This window comes from Gastrolobium bilobum, unplaced genomic scaffold, assembly GCF_033153095.1.
Source record: "Gastrolobium bilobum isolate Gb01-03AN ecotype WA unplaced genomic scaffold, APGP_CSIRO_Gbil_v1 utg1262, whole genome shotgun sequence".
NCBI classification, from domain to species: Eukaryota; Viridiplantae; Streptophyta; class Magnoliopsida; order Fabales; family Fabaceae; genus Gastrolobium; species Gastrolobium bilobum.
The window spans coordinates 295,314-322,022 of NW_026897857.1; the positions used below are offsets into that span (position 1 = coordinate 295,314).

At 35.3% G+C, this 26,709-nt stretch overlaps 1 protein-coding gene across 1 annotated transcript; it reads left to right on the forward strand.

The window, feature by feature from the left end:
* The first annotated feature begins 4,399 nt into the window (after window positions 1-4,399).
* LOC133310860 (trihelix transcription factor ENAP2) lies at window positions 4,400-5,868 on the forward strand. The gene has a single exon (XM_061511866.1). It carries the CDS (start codon window positions 4,645-4,647, stop codon window positions 5,569-5,571), a length of 927 nt encoding a protein of 308 aa, XP_061367850.1. The 5' UTR covers window positions 4,400-4,644; the 3' UTR covers window positions 5,572-5,868.
* The last annotated feature ends 20,841 nt before the right edge of the window (window positions 5,869-26,709 follow it).

A 26,709-nucleotide genomic window follows, 5' to 3' on the forward strand; every position in this document is an offset into this window, starting at 1 on the left:
CCCATAGGCTTATATATGCCGAGGGCGTACGTGGAATTGGGGTTACCATCCCGTATCGTCGTATTTTGTTTTCTTTATATTCCCAATTCTCTAAATCCCTTGCTATATCATGTTTTCAAAGTGGTTGTTGTATTCTATTGATATGCATCGAAGTGAACCATTGGGTGGAGTTTTCTCCAGAACCTCTTGGTTACTGAGATATATTCGTATATCTCACCCCGTCTCGGGGCATTTATTTCAGGAGGTAGTAGTGGAGCAGGAGTCTCGGGCAAGAGGCCCGCAGAGTGAGCGGTGGAGCGCTTCTTATTTTGCATTTTGTTGGACGTGTGGCCTAGGCTAGACTTAGGGCATGAACATGTCATTTGTATTTATTAGTAGCTTCATTAGCATCTTGTTCATGCCATTTTTCCTAAGTCTAGTAGTGATGTATTTGGTTATGTTGTCTTTTAAATTAAGTTGAAATTTTAGAAGAATGTAATTTGAAGTTTTAGTTTCAAGTTGTAAATTGTAAAGCCATATTGTAATAGTATTGATGCATGTCTAATTATGATGGAAGGGCCTTAGGCCTATTTTAGGTTATGATAATATGTATAATGGAAATATGCATGAAAAAGGTGTTAGTGATTGCAACTACTTAAGAATGATTAATATGGACTCTATGTTTAATAACTATAAACTGGATTGGGTTGTAAGTGCCCCAAGGCGTTGTTGGTCCTTGTGTGTGCCACCCATTGGATTATTACTGTATTATCATGTGTTTATTAGGTACATTGAGGTTTAAATGATCTTTTACAAATTTGGGATTATTGGAAAAACAAAGGAAACTCTGGCGAATTTTCTGTAGAATTGGCAGATTTTAGGCGAACTTCGGAAGAGCATATCTCCCTCCATAGAAGTCCCCTAGGGACGTGCTATACGCCATTTTGAAGGTTGTGATGTCCTATACCTTGTGTCAAAATTTGAGGAAATTCTGGGTTGATCTTCGGCCTGAAAAAAATAGATAAACACGGACTGCCCATGTGCCCCTGCACCTGAGGCAGATTCTGGACCGGATTTGGGAAATTAATTCCCGCTTCGTTTCTCCGCCAAATTAAGCGTGTGATATATCAAAATGAAGTTTTAGATGTCTAGTTTGTAGGATAAAAATTTGAGAGCAAATGGTTGAGTGGATTGAGTGCAGTAATTCGAGAAATGTGAGTGGTTTGGAGCTGTTTTTGGGGTTGTTTGGGCTAATTGCTTATCCAACTTCAAACGGCGATAACCGGAGCAAATGAGCTCCGAATTGAGCGTATGATAGCTTGTTAAAAAGGGAATTAAGTAATACAAAAATATAATCTGAGAAGAAGGGTTGGTTGCGATCGTTTTGGTCGCAGAAAAATTTAGAGTGAAACATGTTCGAATTGGTAAAAATGTAAAGTTGGATATAGGCTAAGTGAGTTTATGGGAACTCCTTAGTAACTCATAATGAATGATGTAAGTTATAAAAATAGTTAAAATAAGTCTTCCGCAAGAGTTTACGGTTACGGTCACAGCTTTTAATTATTACGCTTTTTATGATTTAAATGCTCGCGTAATAGTCGGAAAAAATTTATTCTCGTTTTTTTAAATGAACTGTTGTGATTGTAACTGCGCTTAATATCATAATTAATGTTAACAATACCGGTACGTAACGGGCTGTTACACATTGAGTTTGTTAATTATGTTGACTTCCTTAAGAAAGCAACTAAGGAAGAGCGAGGGTTTTCGTAGAGACCCAACATTAATTACGATGTTTCTTACTCTCCCATACTAGATTTTATTACGTTCTGTTACTTGATCAACATGGCAACTAAAACGTATCGTTAGATGATTTTAATGGGCATCGTGATTGTAGGTAATTTCACGATGATATTTAATTGAAAATCCCTAAAGGATGGAGCCTTGAATGTTTATTATTATACTCCTTTCTCTTTTGCCAATTTTTTCCCTCAGGGTTTTTCTTGGCCAAAGATTTTTAATGAGGGAGTTTGTCAATGCTTTAATAGTGCATGTCATGTACTTTTTTTCCCTTGCTAGTTTTTTTTTCTTATTGGGTTTTCTAGAAAGGTTTTGATGAGGTATGGATGTTACTAACCCAATTGAATGGATACTACAATTTATTTCAGGAGAAGATTATGAAATAATCATTATGGAAAATTATAACTGTTGCTCCACTTCTTTAGCTTCAATAATAGCTATATGACTCAATTGAGGGAGAGTTATATGCTTTACTCTTTTCCCCTTTAAAATTTATATAAACCTTTGAAAGTGAACATTATTTATTATTTTTTGTCATACATCTAATTGGTCGTACATCTAATGCGTGCCTCCCTTCAAAATCTACAGAAACCTTTAGTTACAAGTACCATTTCTATTTTTTATCATATAAATAATAAGATAAGTTATTCTGCCTATTCTTCTTTTGCCTACCTTTGCCTACCTCTCTAAACACCGTTAGATTACAATTTCATTTAATGATAGAGATTTACGGTATAAAATCAACCCTTTTACCCCTTCCTCTCTCCCATTGCCTCTCACCCTTTCTCCCTCCTCCTTTTTCTCTTCCTCGTTGTGGCATCAGAACTGAAACGATTCTACAATTTCTGTACACCAAAGCTAAAGGGCGTCAATCTTCGCTAATTCAATCACTCTTTTCTTGTAATTGACAATCTGTTGCTCTTTGATTTTTTATAAAATATTATGTTATATACAAAATAAGGATCAGATTCATGGCTTCATGCCATATCATTGTTTTCTGTGAGGGTATGAATTAATAGAACTTAACAATTATGAATAAATATATATTGATATGTTTCATTTGTGAATCACAAGAAAGGATAGTCCAATTTATCCAAAAGAAAAGAAAAAAATCTGAATCCAGATTTAAGGTTCCAAACCATTCTTAATCATTCATACCCCCCATCTAATTCATACGTTTATTCATGCTTGTTCCAGAACTAAGAAAAAACTTGGCTGTACTTTTACGATTCACTACATGGGCAAAGAGCTAAACGGATTATGACATCTTGAATCAGCGTATGAAGTGATATTCTTTTGGCCCTTTTATTTTGAATCTGTCAATTTCATCTAATTTGAATCTGTCATTCATATCGCCCGAAGGATGATTGCAATTTAAAAAAAATGATGGATCCGAGAAAGAGAGAAAGGGGAGGAAGAGAAAGGATGAAGGGCAGTGGGAGATAAAAAGGGGTAAAATGGTTGATTTTAAACAGTAAATCTTTATCGTTGAATGAGATTGTAATCTAACGATTTTGAAAGAGGTAAGTAAAAGTAGATAAAATAAGAGTAGAGAGAATAACTTTCATAAATAATTGTAACTCGAACCGGTCGTTGACTCGGTTAAAGTACCTGATCAATGGGTTACTGGTTCAATCATTGAATCATTAGTTGAATCACTTAAATTGAATATATGTAAAAATATAAATATAAAAATACAAATAAAATTAATATAAGAACTATAGGCACCAATTATAAATCCCAAGAGTGCAATTGTGGTGGAATATTTTGTCAAAATAATTTTGGCTTAGTGGAATTATTCAAAATCCAGTTCAACCAGAAAACCGGTACCAGTTGAACCTAATTTTTGATCGGTTGAAACCAATTTTTGACTAGTTGCATACTTGACCGGTTAATTGACTGAACTGGATCGAATTAAGAAACTCGAATTAGAAAAAAAAAAAAAAAATTAAGAACCGGAATCCAAATCAAACGAAAAGTATAAGACCGTTGTCTATTTAAAATAATAGGTTAGTTACACACGTAATATATAAGAACGGAAATAGATTATCTCGTGATAAAAAAAATATGACATCATCACGTGAGAAAATTACAAGTATACGAAGGTAAATCAACGGTTATGATTTTGTAACTATCTATTTTAATATTTTTTTTCTCTTTCTTTTTTTATCACCTTTATATAATTATGATTTCATATATAACTATGGGAGAAGTTATAGTTACAACCTTTTTTTTTTTTACAACCATATATTTGATTTTCGCCAATCAACGGTTATGATTTTCGCAAATTAAACTCATTAATTAATTATTAATTTATAATAAATGATAACCGTTGATTGCCGGAAATCAACGGTTATAATATATGGGTAAGGGGTTGTAAAAAAGAGACTTATAAGTATAACTTTCCTCTGTAACTATATCAATTTTTTTTTAACACAGAAGAATCTAATCGTACAGAACAATTAGTCTATCATTACTATTGTCAGTTTTGAATTATCGTTGCCTAACGGTGGTTTTGTTTCACAAAGTAATCTACAGTCAGACTTTCAAGCCCATTCAAGCCCAAAAATTGCAACTTCTAAAAAAACAAAAAAAGTCTAGTCCATCAGCCTGTGCCCGGTAGTGACCACTGACACAGGCTGGCGCACTTACATCGACCGAGCCCACTATGTCCCCTGTCACTCTCCACCATCACCACAACCACCTGCACCGCCACACCAACCACCGCCATCAAATGTCAACTACACCACCCAATACCCACCACCAAAATCACATAAAAACACCACAATAACATTAACTCCCAACAAAAGCAAAAAAAAAAAAAAAGAAACACCAAATAATCAAATACCCTAATCGGCTAACTCCATCATGGCAACCCCTTCCTCACCGAAACTAATTTCCCCAATCGCCACAAACGACGACGCTTCACCCCCGAAGAGACCCCAATCGATCCCATGGACCCACCAAGAGACGGTGAACCTCATCAGGTCTTACCAAGAGAAATGGTATTCCCTCAAGCGGGGCCCACTCCGGTCCACCCAGTGGGAAGAGGTCGCCGTCGTCGTCGCCGCCCGATGCGGCTACGACTCCAATCACGCTTCCAAGTCCGCCATCCAATGCCGCCACAAGATGGAGAAGCTCCGCCAGCGCCATCGCGCCGAGAAGCACCGCCTTTCCACCGGCGCCGCCATGGCCCGCGGCGGCGCCTGGCAATACTCCGGCCTCATGGACGAGTTGGAACGCGGTCCTCTTCCTATTTCGGCTCGACCTTTCATGTCTATGGCTCCTTTAGGTTACAACAACGAGAATGATCATGATGAAGATGATGAAGATAATGATGATGATGATGATGATGATGGTGTTTGCTACTACAATGATGATGATGACCAGAGGGAGAGTTATATCAAGTCTAAGAGTATTAATTACATTGTTAAACAGAGACCCAAAGCAAACAAGTATGGAGGAGTTTTAGGGTTTTCAAGGGAGCGTGATTGCGATGATTATGATGATGAGGATGAAGATGAGGATGATGATGATAGTGATGATGAGGAAGGAGTGGTGGTGAGAAGGAAGGGGTTGATTTCAGGGTTATCAGCTGAATTGAGAGGTTTTGCTGAGAGGTTTATTGGGATGGAGAATTTGAAGATGGAGATGATGAAGGAAACACAGAGGTGTAGATTGGAGATGGAGAAGAAGCGGATCCAAATGATTCTCGAATCACAGAGGAGGATTGTTGATTCAATTGGAAGGGCTTTCGGGTCTTCCAAGAGGATGAAGATTAGTCAACAAATCTGAAGGTTTCAATTCTTTTTTAATTTTTTTTTTTCTGTTGTGTTTTTCTACTCCTGTGAAATCTTTGTCCTTGCTACTATTATTCTGTTATAGGGTTATTTATTTAGATTTTCAACAAAGTTTAGCTTGAAACTCACTTTGCAGCTGTTGAATTATTCTCCAATGCTGAGTTGTTTCCACTCTAAGCATTTAAGTTTTTATTGCAAGGATTGTACCTGGTTTACAAATTCATACAGTTTAATTTGTATTATAAGGTTCCTAAGAAGGATTATACCTGCATTATAAATTTACAATTGCATGGTGGGTTTGAGGGTTTGCCTGCAGAATGTGAAATATAATGATCAAAATAAGCTCTGGTTGCTTTCTATACCAAAAGCGTAAAGAGAGAAAAAATAAATAGTGGCATGCTATGCTGCAACTTAATGATTCCTATTTCTTGTTGCTTTGGAAGTCCTTACCTCCACTTGAATATAAGATTTTTACTCAAATCTCCACCTACCTCAGCCGCTTGAGTGTAAGTTAATCTCTTGGCAATAGTTTATTATAATGCAACTAATATCTTGACAGTATTAGTTTTATCTTCTATGTTTTCGGTTGATCCCTATGAGGAAGTCATCTACCACAATAGCTGTTTATTGTTGCTAAATGCAAAAGTATTAATACATGCATTTTCCTATATTACATACCGATCAACTTAACATGTATGTGTGTATGCTGTGTTTTCTTTCTTTTATACTATAACTTTGTTGCAGAGAAGGTCTCTTAGGATGAATAAAAGACTATAAAGCTATTAGCAAACATACCAGCAAACTATCACCTTTAACCAAGAGTCATCTGTTAGGGCCGAAAATAATAACCCCATAATTAAGGCAGACAAGATGTCGTGGAGAGTTTAAAAGCTAATATGAATTAAAGCTGGATCATATTACTATGAATCAAAGCCGGAGCAAATACCAGCAAATTTCAAGGGATTACGTTATAGTATTGTGTCTGTGAATTTAAGTATAAAAAGGCTGGGTGAGTGTGTGTGACTGGGGGAGGAAATAAAGTTGTCCGTTTCTGAGTGTTGTGAAGAGCTTGGTTCAGTGTGAGGATGAGGAGAGATACATCTCTCTGGTTGATTTTTGTTTTTATTTTCTTGTTTGTTATTTGTAATAACAGAACACCTCTCTGTCCATTAGAGATTATTCTATTCAGTAAAGCAACATGATATAGTGGGAGACGGGAATCCTAACATTTACCTTCTCTGTTAGTATTGTAAATCTTCAAATCTTAGTGCACAAGGCTTCTCGATATTGCGAGGATGGGGTGAGGGATGATAGTATACAGTCGTATCCTTGTTTTCCATACCCCAAATGTGACGATTCCGGTCATAAAGGAGTAACCTTACCATTACTCTGAGGATCGCCTTCCAAAATAATTGAAGAATTCACTCAATGGGAATAGAACCACTGACCTTACCACACACCTATCAACCACTAAGCAAAGTAGGAATGAACAGAATTCTAAATCTTTTTTCAATTTGAACTCAACACCTTTCACTCACGCTCTCTTTTAATTCTTCTTTTCTATGAAATAGTCCAATAGATTTCTGGTAACCTATGATAAAGTTTCAGATCTTGGGAGTAAATATGTATGTGAAAAACTGATTAACTTAGGGCCTGTTTGGTGTGACGTATAAGGTATGATAGTATAAACTTATACTATATGTTATGACATTTTCAGTTGTTTGGTATGACCATCGTATAGTATAAACTTATACAGCATAATTCCTTAATACATCAAAACGATGTATAACTTAATACGGCCTAAGGATGAGAGATAATGCCTGATAAGAGATTGATGTATTAACATCGTTGACCAATGTAATTTTTAAAAATTAATATATTATTTTAATATTAATCTATTAAAATAAAAATTAATTTTTCAATATATTAATTTTTAAAATATTGACTATTTTATTTTTGTAAAAATTAATTTATATTTTGGACACACTGATCAATAAATTTTTATAAAAATTAATATCATATGCAATTTTTTGAAGAATTATATAAATTATTTATTAAAGGATATTTTTATTAAAAATATTTATTTTTATCATATATAGTATTATACAGTACATTATCAAATACTAGATGATATTATCTTATACAATATATTATTTTATACAATACCGTGCCAAACGCTGGATAGTATTAAAATTCAATCAGGTCTTATACTATCAGGTCTTATCCTATGCTATGCACCAAACATGCTCTTATGTAGTTAAATACATAGGGGCGTGCTCAGGAATGATTATTATATCTAACAATATATTTAACTGAAATTGGAGGTTATTTGTTGGTGATTGTATCTGTTATTTTTCTATGTATTTTGTGGTTATGCTAAAGATGAGAAGTTATTTTAGTGCTAATGAGCTTGTAGCTCAACTGACTCTTCAGACCCAGTTTGTATGAATGGGGCGTAGGTTCAATCATCTATTATGCCACCTATTCCCTCCCCAATCTTGGAGGCTGGTGCTTGCACCACCCAATATTGGGCCTTCTACAGGTTGGGCCTGTGATCTCACATAAGAAAGATCTAGACTAGGATCATTTTTATTTGGGAAAACTTCAAAAAAATTTGTGTAGCTTTTCTTGTAATCATTTATTCCCTTTTCAAAATTTTGAATCATTTACTCCGTTGACTTAATTTTTTTTTTTTATCATTTAGCCCCCTAAATGAAATGGGTAAATGATAAAGAAATTTTAAATCAGGGAGGTAAGTGATAAAAAAAATTTAAATAAAGATGTAAATGATTTAAATTTTTTGTGAGGGGTAAGTGATAAGTCAGAAAACTCATAGGGGTTTTTTTTTTTGAAATTTTTCCTTTTTTATTTTAATATTTTGTTGTTATTTTCTTCCATTTTTATCTCTTGCTTATGCAAGTTCTACATATCTTTGTGTATTCACGACTTTGGGGAGGAAAAAAAAAAATTATGCTACAAAGTTTTGGGTAAGACTGCCAATCATACCATTAAGAGTACCGAATTTAAAATTCTAACAATTTGATTGAAAGGAATAAAGTTAATCCACGTGGATAAAAAAGCCGGGGATTAACTATGTTTTGCCGTTTAGGACATTTTAACCTAATGCTATTACAAAAGTGCATTAAATTAAAATGTTTTTTTATTTTTATTTTTTTTTAAAAAAAATAGCTAAGATGCATCTTCCTCCTAGATGGAATGATAGCAATACAGCTGAGCTATTTTAAACTTAAAATAAATTCTTACCACAAAATACACTTATTCAAACAGAATATAGAGAATTCATTCATATAGTTAATATTTCGGTGCAATTAAATTTACTTAGAAGCTCAGTTGGTAATTTGGCGCTGAGTTAATGGGGTTGGATATGTGTTCGATTCTCGCTGAATGCATTCTTGGGGAGGGGGCTGAACCTTTAGCCATCACTGTTCCTCCGCACTCCGGATTAGTTCCATAGCCGGCTCAAAGAGTCGAAGCTCGTGGGGATACCGGAGGGAACCAACTCGTCTCAAAGAGATAATTAGGGTTGGGTAACTCCAAAAAAAAAGAACTTAGATGACGAGATTTGGCATGAGGTGCAAGTTAATGATACTTTTTTTTTCAATATATGCAGCTTTTTTTAATAGAACGAAATGAATGATTTTCAAGGATGGCTTCATTTCACGGTTGAAACTCCAAGCATGTTAACAATTTGTAATATTAACTCGTTTTTCTTTCTCTAATTGGCGGGGGAAATAGAGATAAAGGAACTAAAGAAATTTGCTTTATATATATATATATACAAAAGGATCAGAATGTTATATATTGTGATGCTTTCAAGACTCAATCTGTCAATCTCACGAATAGCACTTGTGAAATTTTATTTCAAGCAACACATAACCATAACATTGCACAATATAAATACATAGCACATAGATATAATATAGATATCCAGGACTGGAAATCGCAAAGCAGCTTGGGTGTGATCAATTGTTAGCACTAAATTATTTATATAATTACTGTTTTATTTTATATTATTTTATATCTTTTTAGGTTGACAATTACAGGAAAATGGACTGAAAGAATATGAAATATGACCCAATTCAAAAAGAAATTAACCAAGTCCAAGTTAATTTATTTTTGCCGATAATTGTAATTATTCAATTTTTTTAGGTGTTTTTCTTGGAAGCAGCCATGTGGAGCAATTTCATGGAAGTAAGAACATTTTCACCATTGGACTAACAAGAAGAAGGGACGGCTACTAGCTTTTAGAATTTTTAGTTTTTAATTATTTTTGTGGGTTGTAAAAATTTAGACGAGAATAGAGATTTAAAAATTTAATCTTCGTTATTCCTTGTTCTTAGAAGACTCTGAGTGTTGTTAGATTTTATTAGAAAAGCTGAATGCATTATTCTTTTCTTCTTGAACTCGAAGTACAATGACAAAGTATCTTCGTCGGAAGGAAGAATCAATGGTGTATGCAAGTGAAGTTTAAATCTTTCCAATCCTAATTTAGTAATCGGTACTTTGATTTGTACGATTAACCTTGATTTCATTTCTTAATGCATGTTTCTTTTTCTGATATCTCTGAATTGTTGTTTCTAAAAATGAGTTTTTAATTCCTTTCTTTTTCTGGGTATTCAAAATGATTGGGTAAAATTTCTTGATGTGCATTGTTATTGTTTCTTTAATCTTCATTCGTTTGATACTTTTATTTTTTAACTCAAGAACTCCATGTGAATGAGACTTGAGTATTTCAACAAAAGAAAATTGGGAAATGGAATTTTGTTAAGTGTTAAATGAACCCTTTTGGTTAGGAATAATCGAAGGTGTTTTGATACAGCTACTGCAATCCATGACTCAATATCATGGATTACCCAAGGAAGACCCCCACAAGCACATCACAAAATTCATGAAAATCTCCTATACTTTTAATATTCATGGAGTATCCATAGAAGCTATCAGGATGAGGCTATTTCCTTTTTCTCTAGCTGGGGCAGCAGAAGAATGGATCGAAGATCTGCCTGCGTAGTCCATCACCACGTGGAAGGAGCTTGGGGAAGCCTTCCTTATGCGGTTTTTCCCACCCACAAAGGTGTGTGATTTGAGGGATGACATCACATGGATTAGACAGTATGTTGATGAGTCAATCCATGAGAGCTGGACTAGGTTCAAGGGGTTGATCAGAAGGTGTCCTACACATGGTCTTCCTAAGTGGGCCACCATTCAAATTTTCTATAGAGGATTGAATAACCAAGGCAAAACTCATTTGGATTCTACTGCCAATGGTGCATTTTTGTTGAAAAGGTATCCAGAGGCTTATGAGACACTTGAGAGAATAAGCCAGAACAGTTGCCAATGGCCTGAACAGAGAGATGAAGCTCCAAAGAAGGCAGCTAGACTTTATGAGGTGAGTGAAGTCACTTCCATGGCAGCTGAGATGGCAGCACTGCATAACACTGTCAAGGTTTTAGTCAAGCAAATGGCTGAAACCAAACAGCAGCCACCTGCCCAAGTAGCTGCAGCCACACTAATCTGCTCACTTTGCTATGATTCCCATTTGTTTGAGGAGTGCCCAAGAAACTCCTCTTTAGCCTTCTATGTTGGTGACTATAATAGAAACTATAATAATAGAGGGAATTACAACCAAGGTAGATGGCAGCAACAAGGTGGAAATTTTGGCCAGAATCAGGGCCAAAATTACCATCAAAATGTTGGAAATAGAAATCAACATCAGTCCTTCCAAGGATGGCAGCAATCTTATCAGCCAAAAGTTCCTTTTCCACCTGGTTTTAACTCACAAAATCCTCAAGATCAGCAAAGGCAATTTAATGCAGAAACTCAACCTCCTCCAAATGAGTAGTGGTCAAATCGAATGTTGCAAAGTCATGAGGCCATGCTTCAAAGTCATGGAGCAATTTTAAAGAGCTTAGAGACACAAATGGGGCAGATTGCATCTTCCCTTAGCAATAGACCAGTGAGGATCTTCCTAGTGATACTGAAGGACCAAGGAGAGATGGAAATGAGTTTTGTAAAGCTCTCCATTAGAGAAATGGAAGAGAGGTTGAACAACCAGAGCATGTTATTAGGCCTTCTACCTCGAGGAAGTTGGCAGAAAAAAATGTTCAACAAAATGAAGGGGTAGAGTATACTGTAATTGAAGTGCAAGATTCAGAAAACGACAAGGAGCATAGTGATTTGAGCAAAATAGAAAATCAGCACCTAAATCAAAGGAGCCAGCCAAACCTATGCAGAAAAATGAAGGCATTCAACCAATATCAAGGGCAAGGAATGTTCCATTTCCACAAAGGCTCCAAAAACAAAACCAGGAGCAGCACTTCAAGAGGTTCTTAGACATCCTCAAACAACTCCAGATCAACATTCCATTTGTGGAGGCCCTTCAAAACATGCCAAGCTACATCAAATTCATGAAGGACATCCTATCCAGGAAGAGGAGAATAGAGGAGTTTGAGACAGTGGCACTTACTAAAGATTGCAGCAACATCCTCTCCACCAAAGCACCTCCTAAGTTAGAGGATCCAGGTTCCTTTACAATTCCTTATATTATAGGGGATAGGTATATTGGTAGAGCTTTATGTGATTTAGGCTCTAGCATTAATTTGATGCCTGCTTCCATTTTTAAGCAACTAGGAATAAAATCTGCCCCACCACATTAACTCTCCAACTAGCTGATAGGTTTATTGTACACCCTGAAGGAAAAGTGGAAAATATTTTGGTAAAGGCGGAAAAATTTATTTTTCCAGCTGACTTCATAATCCTTGATTGTGAAGTTGATGAAAACATTCCTATTATAGCAGGAAGACCATTTTTAGCTACAGGGGGTGCAATGATAGATGTTAGAAAAGGAGAGCTAACAATGAGGGTAAATGATGACACTATGACCTTTAGTGTTTTTAAAGCCATGAAATTTGTGGATGATGATGTTGATGATTGTCCTTCCATAACTGTCATTGATCACTTGGTTGCTGCCCATGTTCAAGAAAATCTTGAAATTAACGAATCTGCCGTTTTTGAAATTAATGAGGATGTTGCATCTGAACATGATCATGCATGTGCATTCACATCTTATCATACTAAGTTCTTTGGTGATAAACATTTTGAGTCCCTTGAACTTCTTGAAAGAATCACCAAACCTCTTAAACCATCCATTATGGAACCACCTGAAGTGGAGTTGAAAGAACTCCCTACTCACCTCAAATATGCTTTTCTGGGAAGATATAACACCCTCCCAGTAATTGTTGCATCTGCCTTCAAAGGCAATGAGGAAATTCAGCTACTAAATGTGCTTAAAAATCACAAGAAAGCCACTGGTTGGACCATGGCTGATATTAGAGGCATTAGCCCTTCTTTTTGTATGCATAGGATAAGGCTAATTAATGAAAATAACAGTTCTATTGAAGATGCTGGTGTGATATATCCCATTTGTGATAGTAGTTGGGTAAGTCCCTTGCACTGTGTCCCTAAAAAGGGAGGTATCACAGTTGTGCTCAATGAAAACAACTAGCTTATTCCAACTAGGACCATAACCGGTTGGAGAATTTGTCAGGACTTTAGGAAATTAAATGCAGCCACTAAAAAGACCATTTCCCCTTACCCTTCATAGATCAAATGCTTGACAAGCTTGCTGGCCAAGAATACTTTTGTTTCCTTGATGGGTATTCTGGTTACAACCAGATACCTTTAGCTCCAGAGGACCAGCACAAAACAACATTCACATGTTCATATGGCACATTTGCATTTAGGAGAATGTCTTTTGGGCTTTGTAATGCCCCTGCCACCTTTCAAAGGTGCATGACTGCCATTTTTAATGACATGATTGATGAGTATGTAGAAGTCGTCATGGATGACTTCTCTGTATTTGGAGACTCATTCAAAAATTGCTTGCTAAATCTGTCTAGAGTTATACAGAGATGTGAGGAAACTAATTTAGTTTTGAATTGGGAGAAATGTCACTTTATGGTGCAAGAGGGTATAGTCCTAGGCCACAAGGTTTCTAAATCAGGCTTAGAGGTAGACAAGGCTAAGAGTGCACTCATTGAGAAGCTACCACCACCTAGAGATGTCAAGGGAATTAGAAGCTTTTTAGGCCATGCTGGGTTTTATAGAAGATTTATAAAGGATTTCTCTAAGGTGGCTAAGCCCTTAAGTAATCTACTGGAGGTGAATAAACCATCCAATTTTGACGCGCCTTGCATGAAGGCCTTCGAAGAGCTAAAAACCAAACTAATTTCAGCTCCCATAATTGTGGCGCCAGATTGGTCCGTGCCTTTTGTGGTGATGACTGATGCTAGTGAGTGGGCCCTAGGTGCTGTGCTAGGGCAGAGGAAGGAAAAGATTTTCCATTCCATCTATTATGCAAGCAAAGTCTTGCAAGGTGCCCAATTGAATTACACTGTGACTGAGAAAGAACTCCTTGCAGTGATATTTGCATTTGAGAAATTCAGGAGTTATTTGTTTGGAGTAAAGGTGATTGTACGCATTGACCATTTTGAAATAAAATATTTAATGGAAAAAAAGATAGTAAACCAAGGCTTATTAGATGGATGTTACTCCTACAAGAGTTCCAAGTAAAAATTGTAGATAATAATGACACCCAAAATCAAATAGCTGACCATTTATCTAGGCTTAAGTCCAATAAAACAGAGCAAGATCTTGAACCAATAAGGGACATGTTCCCTGATGAATCTCTGTTAGCCATAAGCTCTTCAAACAGCCCTTGGTATGCTGACTTTGCCAATTACTTGGCAGCAAGTGTGATGCCTGAGGATTTGAATCCGCATCAGAGAAAGAAATTTCTCCATGATGTACAATTTTATTTTTGGGATGATCCACACTTACTTAAAAAAATATGCAGATCAGATTCTGCATAAATGTGTACCAGAAATGGAGCAAGAGGGAACTCTGCACAGCTGCCATAATTCCCCATATGGAGGTCATTATGGTGGTGTAAGGACTGCTTCCAAGGTATTGGAAGCTGGCTTTTATTGGCCAAATTTTTTTAAGGATACATATACAATAGCTAGTAAATGTGATAGGTGTCAGAGGACTGGCAATATCACATGTAGGAATGAAATGCCTCTAAATCTTATTCTTGAGGTGGAAGTGTTTGATGTATGGGGGATAGACTTTATGAGTCCCTTTCCCCCTTCAAATGGTAATAAGTACATCCTTGTAGCTATAGACTATGTATCCGAGTGAGTGGAGGCAGTAGCCTCTTCCACTAATGACACCAAGATAGTGTGCAAGTTCATAAAGAGTTATATTTTTACAAGGTTTGGTACACCTAGATGTATAATAAGTGATGGAGGAAGCCACTTCATAAGTAGACAATTTAAAAGTCTCCTGACTAAATATGGTGTCAAACATAGGGTGGCAACACCCTACCACCCATAAACAAGTGGTCAGGTGGAAGTTACTAATAGGGAGAAAAAGAAAATTTTAGAGAAGGTAGTTGGTCCTTCTAGAAAGGACTGGTCACTGAAGCTAGAGGACTCCCTGTGGGTATATAGAGTAGCTTATAGAACTCCTATAGGTTGCTCACCTTACAGACTCATTTTTGGCAAAGCATGTCACTTACCATTGGAGTTGGAATACAAAGCCTATTGGGCTCTTGCAAAGCTAAATATGAACTACAAACAATCTTCTGAGAATAGGTTTCTTCAGTTAATCAACTTAGATGAATTTAAAATGAACTCATATGAAAATGCTAAGTTGTACAAGGAAAAAATGAAACGGTGGCATGATAATCTAATTCAGGAAAGAGGTTTTGAGCCAGGACAAAAAGTTTTGTTGTTTAATTCTAGGCTAAGGCTATTTCCTGGCAAACTGAAATCAAGATGGTCTGGTCCCTTTGAAATTGTAGAAGTTTTTCCACACGGGGAAATAGAGATTCAGTGTGACAAGGATGGTAGAAGGTTCAAGGTGAATGGACAGAGATTAAAAATCTATCAAGGTGAACCAATAACCAGAGACAAGGCAATCGTTCCTCTGGTAGAGCCTTTTTAATCACTCAATATTTTGCTGCAGTAGTTTTAGTTAGTTAAAGTAGATGTTTATCTGTTGTATTTTGTTTAAGTCTTCATGAGTCTGTATTTTGTCACATAGGTGTTGTAGTATAGATGCTACGTAGGAGTCTTGCTAATTTTTTTATTGCCCATGTGTTAGTACTATCTTCTTAAAGCCAATGAAAATTTGTTCTTTGAAATAAAAAGGGAGTTGACTGAAGAGTTAAAATGGTCCAAAATTGCTGAGTGTGAACTGTGAGAGTGAGCAAATAATTAAGTTTGGAGTGAGTGACTATTTTAAGTCACACATGACTTGAATGGAACCAAATTGAGCAGAGAAAGGAAGGAGAATAAAAAAGGGATGGTGTTATGGGCTTGTGTCCAGGTAATAATAATAATAATAATAATAATAATAATAATAATAATAATTGAGTAATCACATTGTGCGTGAATTAAAAATATTGGATTTTTTTGTTTTTATCTGAAAGTTAACATAAAATGGGTAGGGAGTAGAATTGTTGATCGGGAAATTTCAACTTGATGAGCCCAATGATTTTTTTACGGTGAGTAGAATTACTTGTGCATTGAGTTTCTATAGATTAATTAGGCCCAAATAATAAACAATTCAGGGGTTTAATGAAATAAATTGGGCCATTTTTGTGTACCAGCCCAATTATATTCAACCCATTATACTCTGACCCAATTTATTTATTTTAAATTTGATAAGGTCAGAATATTTATTTATTTATTTATTTATTTATTTTTCTCATCTTCCCTCAAATCTTCTTCTTGCCCAATGAGATGCGCATAAATAGTCTCAGCTACTAGTTTCAATTATGAAATTAGCTGAATAGAGATTGTAGAAGCTGATATGAACCATTATTGCACCTCTGAAATTGTCCAGTAGATAGTAAAAAGAGGAACTTTTCATAAAGTAATGATGTGACCATACCCTGCTATATCAGCTTTTACCTATTCTACCCCAATTTAAAAAAAAAAAACAAAAACACTATTTCTTCTTCTTTTCGAACTCTTCTCCACCGTCATTTGTACTCCTATTCCTTTTCCTAAATCCTTTACAGACCCATTTCAAACTCCAAGGTGAAGCTCCATTTTAATCATCATCGTCTACAGCTGTTTGAGCGAAATCCATTAGTTCATCTATTTTTGTTCGATTTCTCACACCAACAACGCGCTCCCTTCATCAACCTCATCAATCTCCGCCGCCAGAAAGGAGAGACATACCTCTTCGTCAGTTTCGCGACAACCTTGTTGAGTGTCACTCATCGTCGTTGGTTTGGTCCGATTCGATTTCAGGTATGGTGTTCTGAAGCCTTAACTCTAACTTATTTTGGACTCTCTGTGACCTTCTTTTACCCATTTCTCAATCTGAGTTTCCTATTCTCCCACATATCATTTTGTTCCTCATCTTCTTCCACCTCCACACTGGTCGTTGTTGAGCAAGACCGAATCATTTTGTTCCTCATCTTCTAAACCCAAAACACAATTTTTATATTTTCTACAAACCAGTTTTATAATAATTAAAAATTAAAAAAATATAATAAACATGTTTGAACTTTAAACTTTTAGAAGTGTGAAATTTTCTTTTCTTTTTTCTTTTTGTGTTATGGGGATGGTTATCTGATTTTCATTGCTGTCTCTACAAATTGTTGGTTCAGTATTTTTAATGCTTGAATATATGAGAAACTATTGTAGTGCATCGAATATAAATAAAGATAAGTTTTATACTGCATATATATATTTAATGATTTTTGTTACTAGGTGTGCGATCTGGGTTTTTACACAGTTTTACCCACTGATGTATGTTTATTCGGTTGAGTAAAAGTTTTACTATACAAGCATCTCATTGATATTGCAACTTGTCATTACTGCACTTTGACCAATTACCATCACATATTTTATTCCAATATTTGGTTGTGCATTTGAATCCCTTTATATAACATGTTGGATTGTGACTTATATTTTTTGATTACATAAGCAAGGAGATTGTCAGATTTTGTTATACCTATGTTCCTCGGTTGATGAATATATTATACACACCAGAATTGCATGTTAACTACTTTAATGATGAACCTGAACAACCTTTGATACTCTGTGAGAGTTGAAATGTTATATGATTGATCTTTTGTATTATTTGTGGCTTCTATTTTCTGGTGTTGTAAACAAGTCAATTTTGGGTCTTTTTTTCTTCTAATTTCTAGTTCCTATTATATAGATTATGACACTGCATTTTTTTTTCTGCGAGTTGAAATTTACCTTCTGCCAAATATCACCCTTGTTTGCAACCCGTTCCCTTACACTTCTGTTAATGATTGAATTTTCATTGATAAATTATATATATATATATATATATATATATATATATATATATATATACTTATAATCAGCTATGGATTTCATTGATTGATTTAGTTCTCGTAGACTTGTTATTGCTGTCATGAATGAAATAGTATATAGTACGTGAGCTACTCTTGTAATTGTCCAATTACTTTTATGAAACCTATGATGATTATAAAAATTATGTGTTGTAAATGCGTTTATTATATTCTCTAATCTTTGATACTGGAATTTGTGGGTATAATTTATTTGCATTATTCTATTTATTTATTTTATTGTTGATTCCTTTTGATATTTCTGAGTTGCCTTTATTTATTAACAGACCACTTTTGTTTCGATTTGCTCACTGATCCATATTGCAGTACAATGACACCCAACAATAATAATAAAATTAAACATGGTGCTGAAAAAGGGAAGGCAGTTCAGACACCAACAACAAGAAGTACAACAACAGCCCAATCTTCTTCCACCCCTCCAGTTTCGGAACGAGTATGTCAGCGTCTCCAGGAGCTGGATGCAGGCAGGTTAAAAATACATTATGAAAGAGGATTTGACCTGTCTCATGAAGTGGGATACACAGAGCTGTATGTTAAGGAGCATGTCATGCCATGGCAATGGGAAGTCTTTGCAAGCCACCCATCTGTTAAGGCGCCCATGAAGTTGGTCCATGACTTTGTGGCCAACTTCCCTGATGAAGATTCACCACTTGTAGTTCCTATAAGAGGAAAGCTGGTTGACATATCCCCTGCAAAAATTAAGGAGGTATATAACCTCAATAAAGGTGGGGATTACAATTGGTACTTGAAGTTCCTTTTTGACCAAACTCAGGAGAAGGTCCATTCCATTATAGCAGAGAAGCTTACTGGAAATCCTAATACATAATGGGATTCTGAAAAGATGTTGACTACCGAAATGACAAAAGAAGCACAAATTTGGGCCAAATTTGTTAGATATCGCATATTTTCAAAGCTTCACATGAATCACCTGTCCACCAGAGTTGGTGTAGTGGTATATTGTATTCTGCAAGGTTTGTCCTTCTACCCTGGGAGGCTCATACATCAAGAGTTGTGTGAGAATGCTAAGAGATCATCAGGGCCATTCTACTTCCCATGTTTGGTGAAAATATTATGTGATGCAGATGCAGTTCCTCCTTCTCCTCAAGATGGAGCATTGGTTTCAACTTTTAGTTCACCAATCAATGAAATCTGCCTGAAGAGGATTGCTGAATCTAGTCTGAGAAAGAAAAGAACACAATCTTTAGCTCAACCTTCTCAAGGAGCAGCTAAAGGGCAGGTGTCTGAAATGACAGATCAAATTAAGGAGTTGCATCAATGTATGAAGAGGATGATTCAATACATGAAAACCTCTAGACAATGCTGTATAAAATCTTACAGAGAAACCTTTCCTCACGAGGAGTTTCCAGCAATTCCTTCCTATCTTTTGCAACACCTTGGTGATGAGGGAACTTCCAATGCTGCAGAGCACAATTCAAATGAGCTGGTTGATTTGGATGACACCTTCTCTGAGAGTTAAAATCTCGTGTTGGTAACCAGGTTCTTAATTTATTTATTTATTTTTCAATTTATTGTTTATATATGTATTTATGTTCTGCCATTTGCTGTGAGGACACAACTATGTATTAAGTTTGAGATGGTATACAGGGTAAACATGCTGCGTTGATTAATTTTGCATGCTGAGTTTAAGAAAATGATAAAAAAATTGGAATTTTTTAACTTGAAAAGTAATAAATTTTCTGATTATCTATACATGTGACATCCATTATCATGAACTCAATTATTTTGATCTTGCATATCTTATTAGCTCTATGTCTATGTCATTCTAAGTTGGTTAATTAGAATATGAAATAAGGTTCCTCAATCCAGAGTTTTAGAATATGAAATAAGTTGGTTAATTAGAATATGACATAGACATAGAGCTAATAAGATATGCAAGATCAACATAATTGAGTTCATGATAATGGTATGTATAGATAATCAAAAAATTTATTACTTTTCAAGTTAAAAAATTACAATTTTTTTTATCATTTTCTTAAACTCAGCATACAAAATTAATCAACACAACATATATACCTTGTATACCACCCCAAACTTAATACATAGTTGTGTCCTCACAGCAAATGGCAAAACATAAATATACATATAAACAATAAATTGAAAAATAAATAAATAAATGTTATAATAAAAAAATTAAGAACCTGGTTACCAACAAGAGATTTTAACTCTCAGAGAAGGTATCATCCAAATCAACTAGCTCATCTGAATTGTGCTCTGCAGCATTGGAAGTTCCCTCATCACCAAGGTGTTGCAAAAGATAGGAAGGAATTGCAGGAAACTCCTCGTGAGGAAAAGTTTCTCTGTAAGATTTTATACAACATTGTCTAGAGGTTTTCATGTATTGAATCATCCCCTTCACACATTGCTGCAACTCCTTAATTTGATCTCTCATTTCAAACACCTGCCCCTTAGCTGCTCCTTGAGAAGGTTGAGATGAAGATGTTGTTCTTTTCTTTCTAAGACTAGATTCAGCAATCCTCTTCAGACAGATTTCATTGATTGGTGAATTAGGAGTTGAAACCAATGCTCCATCTTGAGGAGAAGGAGGAACTGCATCTGCATCACATAATATTTTCACCAAACATGGGAAGTAGAATGGCCCTGATGATCTCTTAGCATTCTCACACAACTCTTGATGTATGAGCCTCTCAGGGTAGAAGGACAAACCTTGCAGAATACAATATACCACTACACCAACTCTCATGGACAGGTGATTCATGTGAAGCTTTGAAAAAATGCGATATCTAACAAATTTGGCCCAAATTTGTGCTTCTTTTGTCATTTTGATAGTCAACATCTTTTCAGAATCCCATTCTGTATTGGGATTTCCAGTAAGCTTCTCTGCTATAATGGAATGGACCTTCTCCTGAGTTCGGTCAGAAAGGAACTTCAAGTACCAATTGTAATCCCCATCTTTATTGAGGTTATATACCTCCTTAATTTTTGCAGGGGATATGTCAACCAACTTTCCTCTGACAGGAACTACAAGTGGTGAATCTTCATCAGGGAAGTTGGCCACAAATTCATGGACCAACTTGATGGGCGCCTTAACAGAGGGGTGGCTTGCAAAGACTTCCCATTGCCATGGCATGACATGCTCCCTAACATACAGCTCTGTGTATCCCACTTCATGAGACAGGTCAAGTCCTCTTTCATAATGAATTTTTAACCTGCCTGCATCTAGCTCCTGGAGACGCTGACATACTCGTTCTGAAATTGGAGGGGTGGAAGAAGATTGGGCTGCTGTTGTACTTCTTGTTGTTGGCGTCTGAACTGCCTTCCCTTTTTCAGCACCATGTTTAATTTTCTTATTTTTGTTGGGTGTCATTGTACTACAATATGGATCAGTGAGCAAATCGAAAGAAAAGTGGTCTGTTAATAAATAAAGGAAACTCAGAAATATCAAAAGGAATCAGCAATAAAATAAATAAATAAAATAATGCAAATAGATTAATACTCACAAATTCCAGTATCAAAGATTAGAGAATATAATAAACGCATTTACAACACATAATTTTTATAATCATCATATTTTTCATAAAAGTAATTGGACAATTACAAGAGTAGCTCAGGTACTATATACTATTTCATTCATGACAGCAATAACAAGTCTACGAGAACTAAATCAATCAATGAAATCCATAGCTGATGATAAGTATATATATATATATATATATATATATATATATATATATATAAATTTATCAATGAAAATTCAATCATTAATATAAGTGTAAGAGAACGGATTGCAAACAAGGGTGATATTTGGCATAAGGTAAATTTCAACTTGCAGAAAAAAATGCAGTCTCATAATCAATATAATAGGAACTAGAAATTAGAAAGAAAAAAGACCCAAAATTGACTTGTTTACAACACCAGAAAATAGAAGCCACAAATAATACAAAAGATCAATCATATAACATTTCAACTCTCACAGAGTATCAAAGGTTGTTCAGGTTCATCATTAAAGTAGTTAACATGCAATTCTGGTGTGTATAATATATTCATCAACCGAGGAACATAAGTATAACAAAATCTGACAATCTCCTTGCTTATGTAATCAAAAAATTTAAGTCACAATCCATGTTATATAAAGGGATTCAAATGCACAACCAAATATTGGAATAAAATATGTGATGGTAATTGGTCAAAGTGCAGTAATGACAAGTTGCAATATCAATGAGATGCTTGTATAGTAAAACTTTTACTCAACCGAATAAACATACATCAGTGGGTAAAACAGCAAGGGGTTGCCTGTGTAAAAACACAGATCGTACACCTAGTAACAAAAATCATTAAATATATATATATATATATGTAGTATAAAATTTATCTTTATTTATATTCGATGCACTACAATAATTTCTCATATATACAACCATTCAAACATACTTAACCTACAATTTGTAGAGACAACAATGAAAATCAGATAACCATCCCCATATCACAAAAAGAAAATAAAATAAAATTTCACACTTCTAAAAATTTAAAGTTCACTCATGTCTGTTTTATTTTTTTAATTTTTTATTTTTATAAAACTGGTTTGTAGAAAAGATAAAAATCGTGTTTTGGGTTTAGAAGATGAGGAACAAAATGATTCGGTCTTGCTCAACAACGACCAGTGTGGAGGTGGAAGATGAGGAACAAAAGGATATGTGAGAGAATATGAAACTCAGATTGAGAAATGAGTGGAAGAAGGTCACAGAGAGTCCAAAATAAGTTAGAGTTAGGGCTTCAGAACACCATACCTGAAATCAAATCGGACCAAACCAACTACGATGAGAGACACTCAACAAGGTTGCCGCGAAACTGACGAAAAGATATGTCTCTCCTTTCTGGCGATGAATGTAACACCCCGTAGTACTCCGGTTGTTAACATACATGATATTTAACATTCACAGTGGAAGACTTTATTTGAAAAGGAATAAAACATCTTATAAAAATACGAGTAAAATTTTTCCAAAACATTTTATAAAAATATTTCTAAAAACGTTCACGTGAGATACTGCGAAAGCGTAAATTTAAACATACATCTAGTAATTAATCCCATGAGCCAGTATTAGTGGCCATTGACCATCAAGATATGACATCAAGTGTCATTCCTGACGGAGTCTCACGGACAGCATAGCAGCTGTATTTTGGATAACTGAGAACCTGGTCCCACACATACAGTTAACCTGATAAATATAATAATTTAAACAGACAGCTTGCAAGTCCCACACGAACTGCAATCCCCTCAATGGGTCAATACAAACAAGAAGGCTCCATGCCCAAATTAACTGAATGCATACATCAAGTCTATATTAATTCAAATTATAAAAATATCAGTAATTAATTCATAGCTCTAAGGATACAATCATAAGCCTAAATAAACACATACAATAATCTCCATAAAATAATTCAGCATGTTAACAAGTCTACATGCTAACATTAAATCTAAACATAATATAAAATCATCAGCTACATCATCATCTACTCCAATGCGGGGGCCTTGCCCCTAGAAGCATCACCACTACTTTGGGTACCTGAAATGATGTCCCCAAACGGGGTGAGATAACAACATCTCAGTAAGCTCAAGGTTCATAGAGGATCCTCTAATCCTCTAATCCCTTGAGCCCACTTCCTGCATGACAAGTCAGATATAAAGCATATAATACAAACATACAGCAAAAACATAGCATCATCATATCATCCTTGTGTAACCCCAGGGTCAAAGCCATAGACGGTTACACATGTGTGATTTCCAGGGTCAAGCCATAGAAGTCAACACAACCTCAGTATGAAATAGCTCCCAGAGTCAAGTTATAGGCAGCCTACATACCATGATCACTGGCTAGGATCCTCATAACATATATCATCAGTGCATCATCATAACATCAAGATCATATAACAACTATATGAATGTGAATGAATGCACATATACATAATACCATATACTTTCATACAATATAACCATAATGCCCACCATCATGGTGGGGCCACAAGAGAGAGGAGTCAACTATAACTAGGAGCTTACCTCAGGGAGCTTAGCACAAGCACACACTCCAATAGTATACATATGCTCCAACAAAATCCTCAAGTGTATGGTTCTCTAGGCACACCTAGAGTAGGAACCATTCATATCATTAATTACATATTAATTAATCAAGTCATATCCACGACTTAATCATTTAATGATTCCACTTTTCATACTCATATGCCAATAATATGTCCATTACAAGTCTAGACCAATTATTACATAATTACGTATTTTAGTGCATTATTACAAGCTACCTAAATCTTCAATTAATTACATAACTTAGAATCACATGCAAGGCTCACTTAGGTAGCTTAGATTATTTTCAACTCATCCAAGCCCTATTTATGATTATTATAAGTTACTAAGGGTTCCTCTAAGCCCACTTAGCTTAAATATCACTTTTACGGTTTTCCCATAACTGTACATGCTTCTATTTTCTAGTTACTGAGCGTAACTCACTTGTTATAAAATTCTAATATTTTAGTATGTTAATCTAGACTCAATTAAATTTCCCACAAGATATCACATGCCTCATTTGGAGTTTCCTAGCTCCGGTTATCACCATTTGAAGTTGGACAAGCAAAACTGTTTGCCAACTCCGAACAAAGCCCTAAACATTCTTTACCATTTCTGCGCTTCTGGAAAATATACTAAACCAATTGCTCTCAAATTTTTATGTAGACAACTAGACACCTTTAGCTTTAATTCGACATATTATTAGCCTGATTTGAGTAAGTACAGAGGGAGAAATAATTCGTAGAAGTTGCAGCCATGTACAACACCCCTGCATATGGCCTCCCTGTGCAGTCCTCACTCAAACAAACATACAGAATGGAATACATATTCCATTGATACCAAATTTTGACACCACATAGCTAACATCGCAAGCTTCAATTTGATATAAGGAACAACCCTATATGACCTCTGTGGAGGGAGATATGCTCTCTCCAATTTTGCATAAAGACTGGTTACTTAGCCTTAAATGTGTTTAAGATTTAATTAATCAATTATGCTTAATCCACCTCACTTGGTCCCTCCATTAGTGTCCTAATTAAGTCTTAGAACCATTTTAAGACATCAAACCCTAATATATATCCATATGGTTGAATTGCATAGTCATAAGATTAAGGTTTTTACTTGTCTTTTTAACACACTTTCATGGTTTAATTAAGTCCTTTATGTCTTTAGTCCTCAAAGGTGTCACCTTTATTAATTTTAACCCTAAACCCTAATATTAATGAAGAGGGAAGAATCAAAGCATGGAGTTTTTAGGGTTCTTAGTTCATCCACATCAAGAACAACTCACACACAAGCCAAATGTGACACTTTTTCTTACAAGTCTTCATCTTTCTTGAGTTTTATACCTCTACCACACATTTAACCATCAAGACCCCATTTTTAATAATTTACAACATCATTATCAACATATAATTATTATGGACGAAATGGAAAGTGGGAGGAAGAAGGGTTTGGATTTATCTTTTCCATGGATTCAAGCCTTACCTCTCCAAGATGGCTCCTTTAGGTCAAGATCCAACCTTTACTTACCAAGAATGCTTCTTTTTTACTAAGAACCCACCTTCATGAAATATTCAAGGATTTAGAACCAAGAGCATGAATTTAAAAGAGAAAAGGTAGGGTTTTTCAAGAAGAAAATGTAAGGAACTTACACTAGACTCAAGAAAACAAGCACCAAGGAGTGTTCTTCCAAGAGAACTCAAAATAACATCTCCATGGCATGAAGAAGCTCCAAAATCGCTGTTGTATGGGAAGGTTTTCCCCACGAAAATTTGTCTTTTCAAAATAAAAAATAGGATATTATTGAAGAGGATGATGAGGGGAACAACTTTGGTGAAGAGTGTTTTGGATTTTAATGAAGTTTAGGTGGTGGGATCTTAGAGAGAAGGTGGAGAAAATTTGAAAACCTCCAAGGTAGAGAGAGAATGAAGTGGGCTGCTGATGGGAAGGGAAGGGGAAGAGTCTTCTTATATTTTTAGGATTTTTGCCATGTCATTAAGTGACTTTCTGTCATTTAATGACACCCGGTGTAATTTTTCTCTGAACGGTTATCAAATTTTTACCATGAAACACCCAAGACTCTAACTTTAACATTAACATTTTTGGTCTAATTATGACTTGTTAGGCATATATTGGTCTTTATTTCCATTTTCTCATCTTTTTCCCGTTTCGGGATTCTACCGGCTGCTGCTACAGCAGTACAAAATATTTGGCAGAAGTGACTTTTGAAAAATACCCCAATATGGGTATCAATCTTCATCAAATCATATCCTAACCTAATTCATGATGTTTATATCATTAGATTAGCTCTCTAACTATAATTTGCTAATTTGGAGCTATTCTACTGACTGTTATTACGTCAGCAGTCAAAATTAACAGATGGAAATTTATCTGTGCATAATACCCTTAATATGGGTATCAAAATTCTTAGAATTTCATTCTCATTCTATTTATGACCATAAGATCCTCATCATCACCCTCAAATTTAAGATCACATAATTATGGTCATTATAGCAAAGATTGATGAGGTTGATGAAGGGAGCGCGTTATTGGTGTGAGAAATCGAACAAAAATAGATGAACTAATGGATTTTGCTCAAACAGCTGTAGACGATGATGATTAAAATGGAGCTTAACCTTGGT

Excerpts from the sequence above, each read along its gene's own strand:
- LOC133310860 (XM_061511866.1), top strand. The coding sequence starts at position 4,645 with ATGGCAACCCCTTCCTCACCGAAACTAATTTCCCCAATCGCCACAAAC.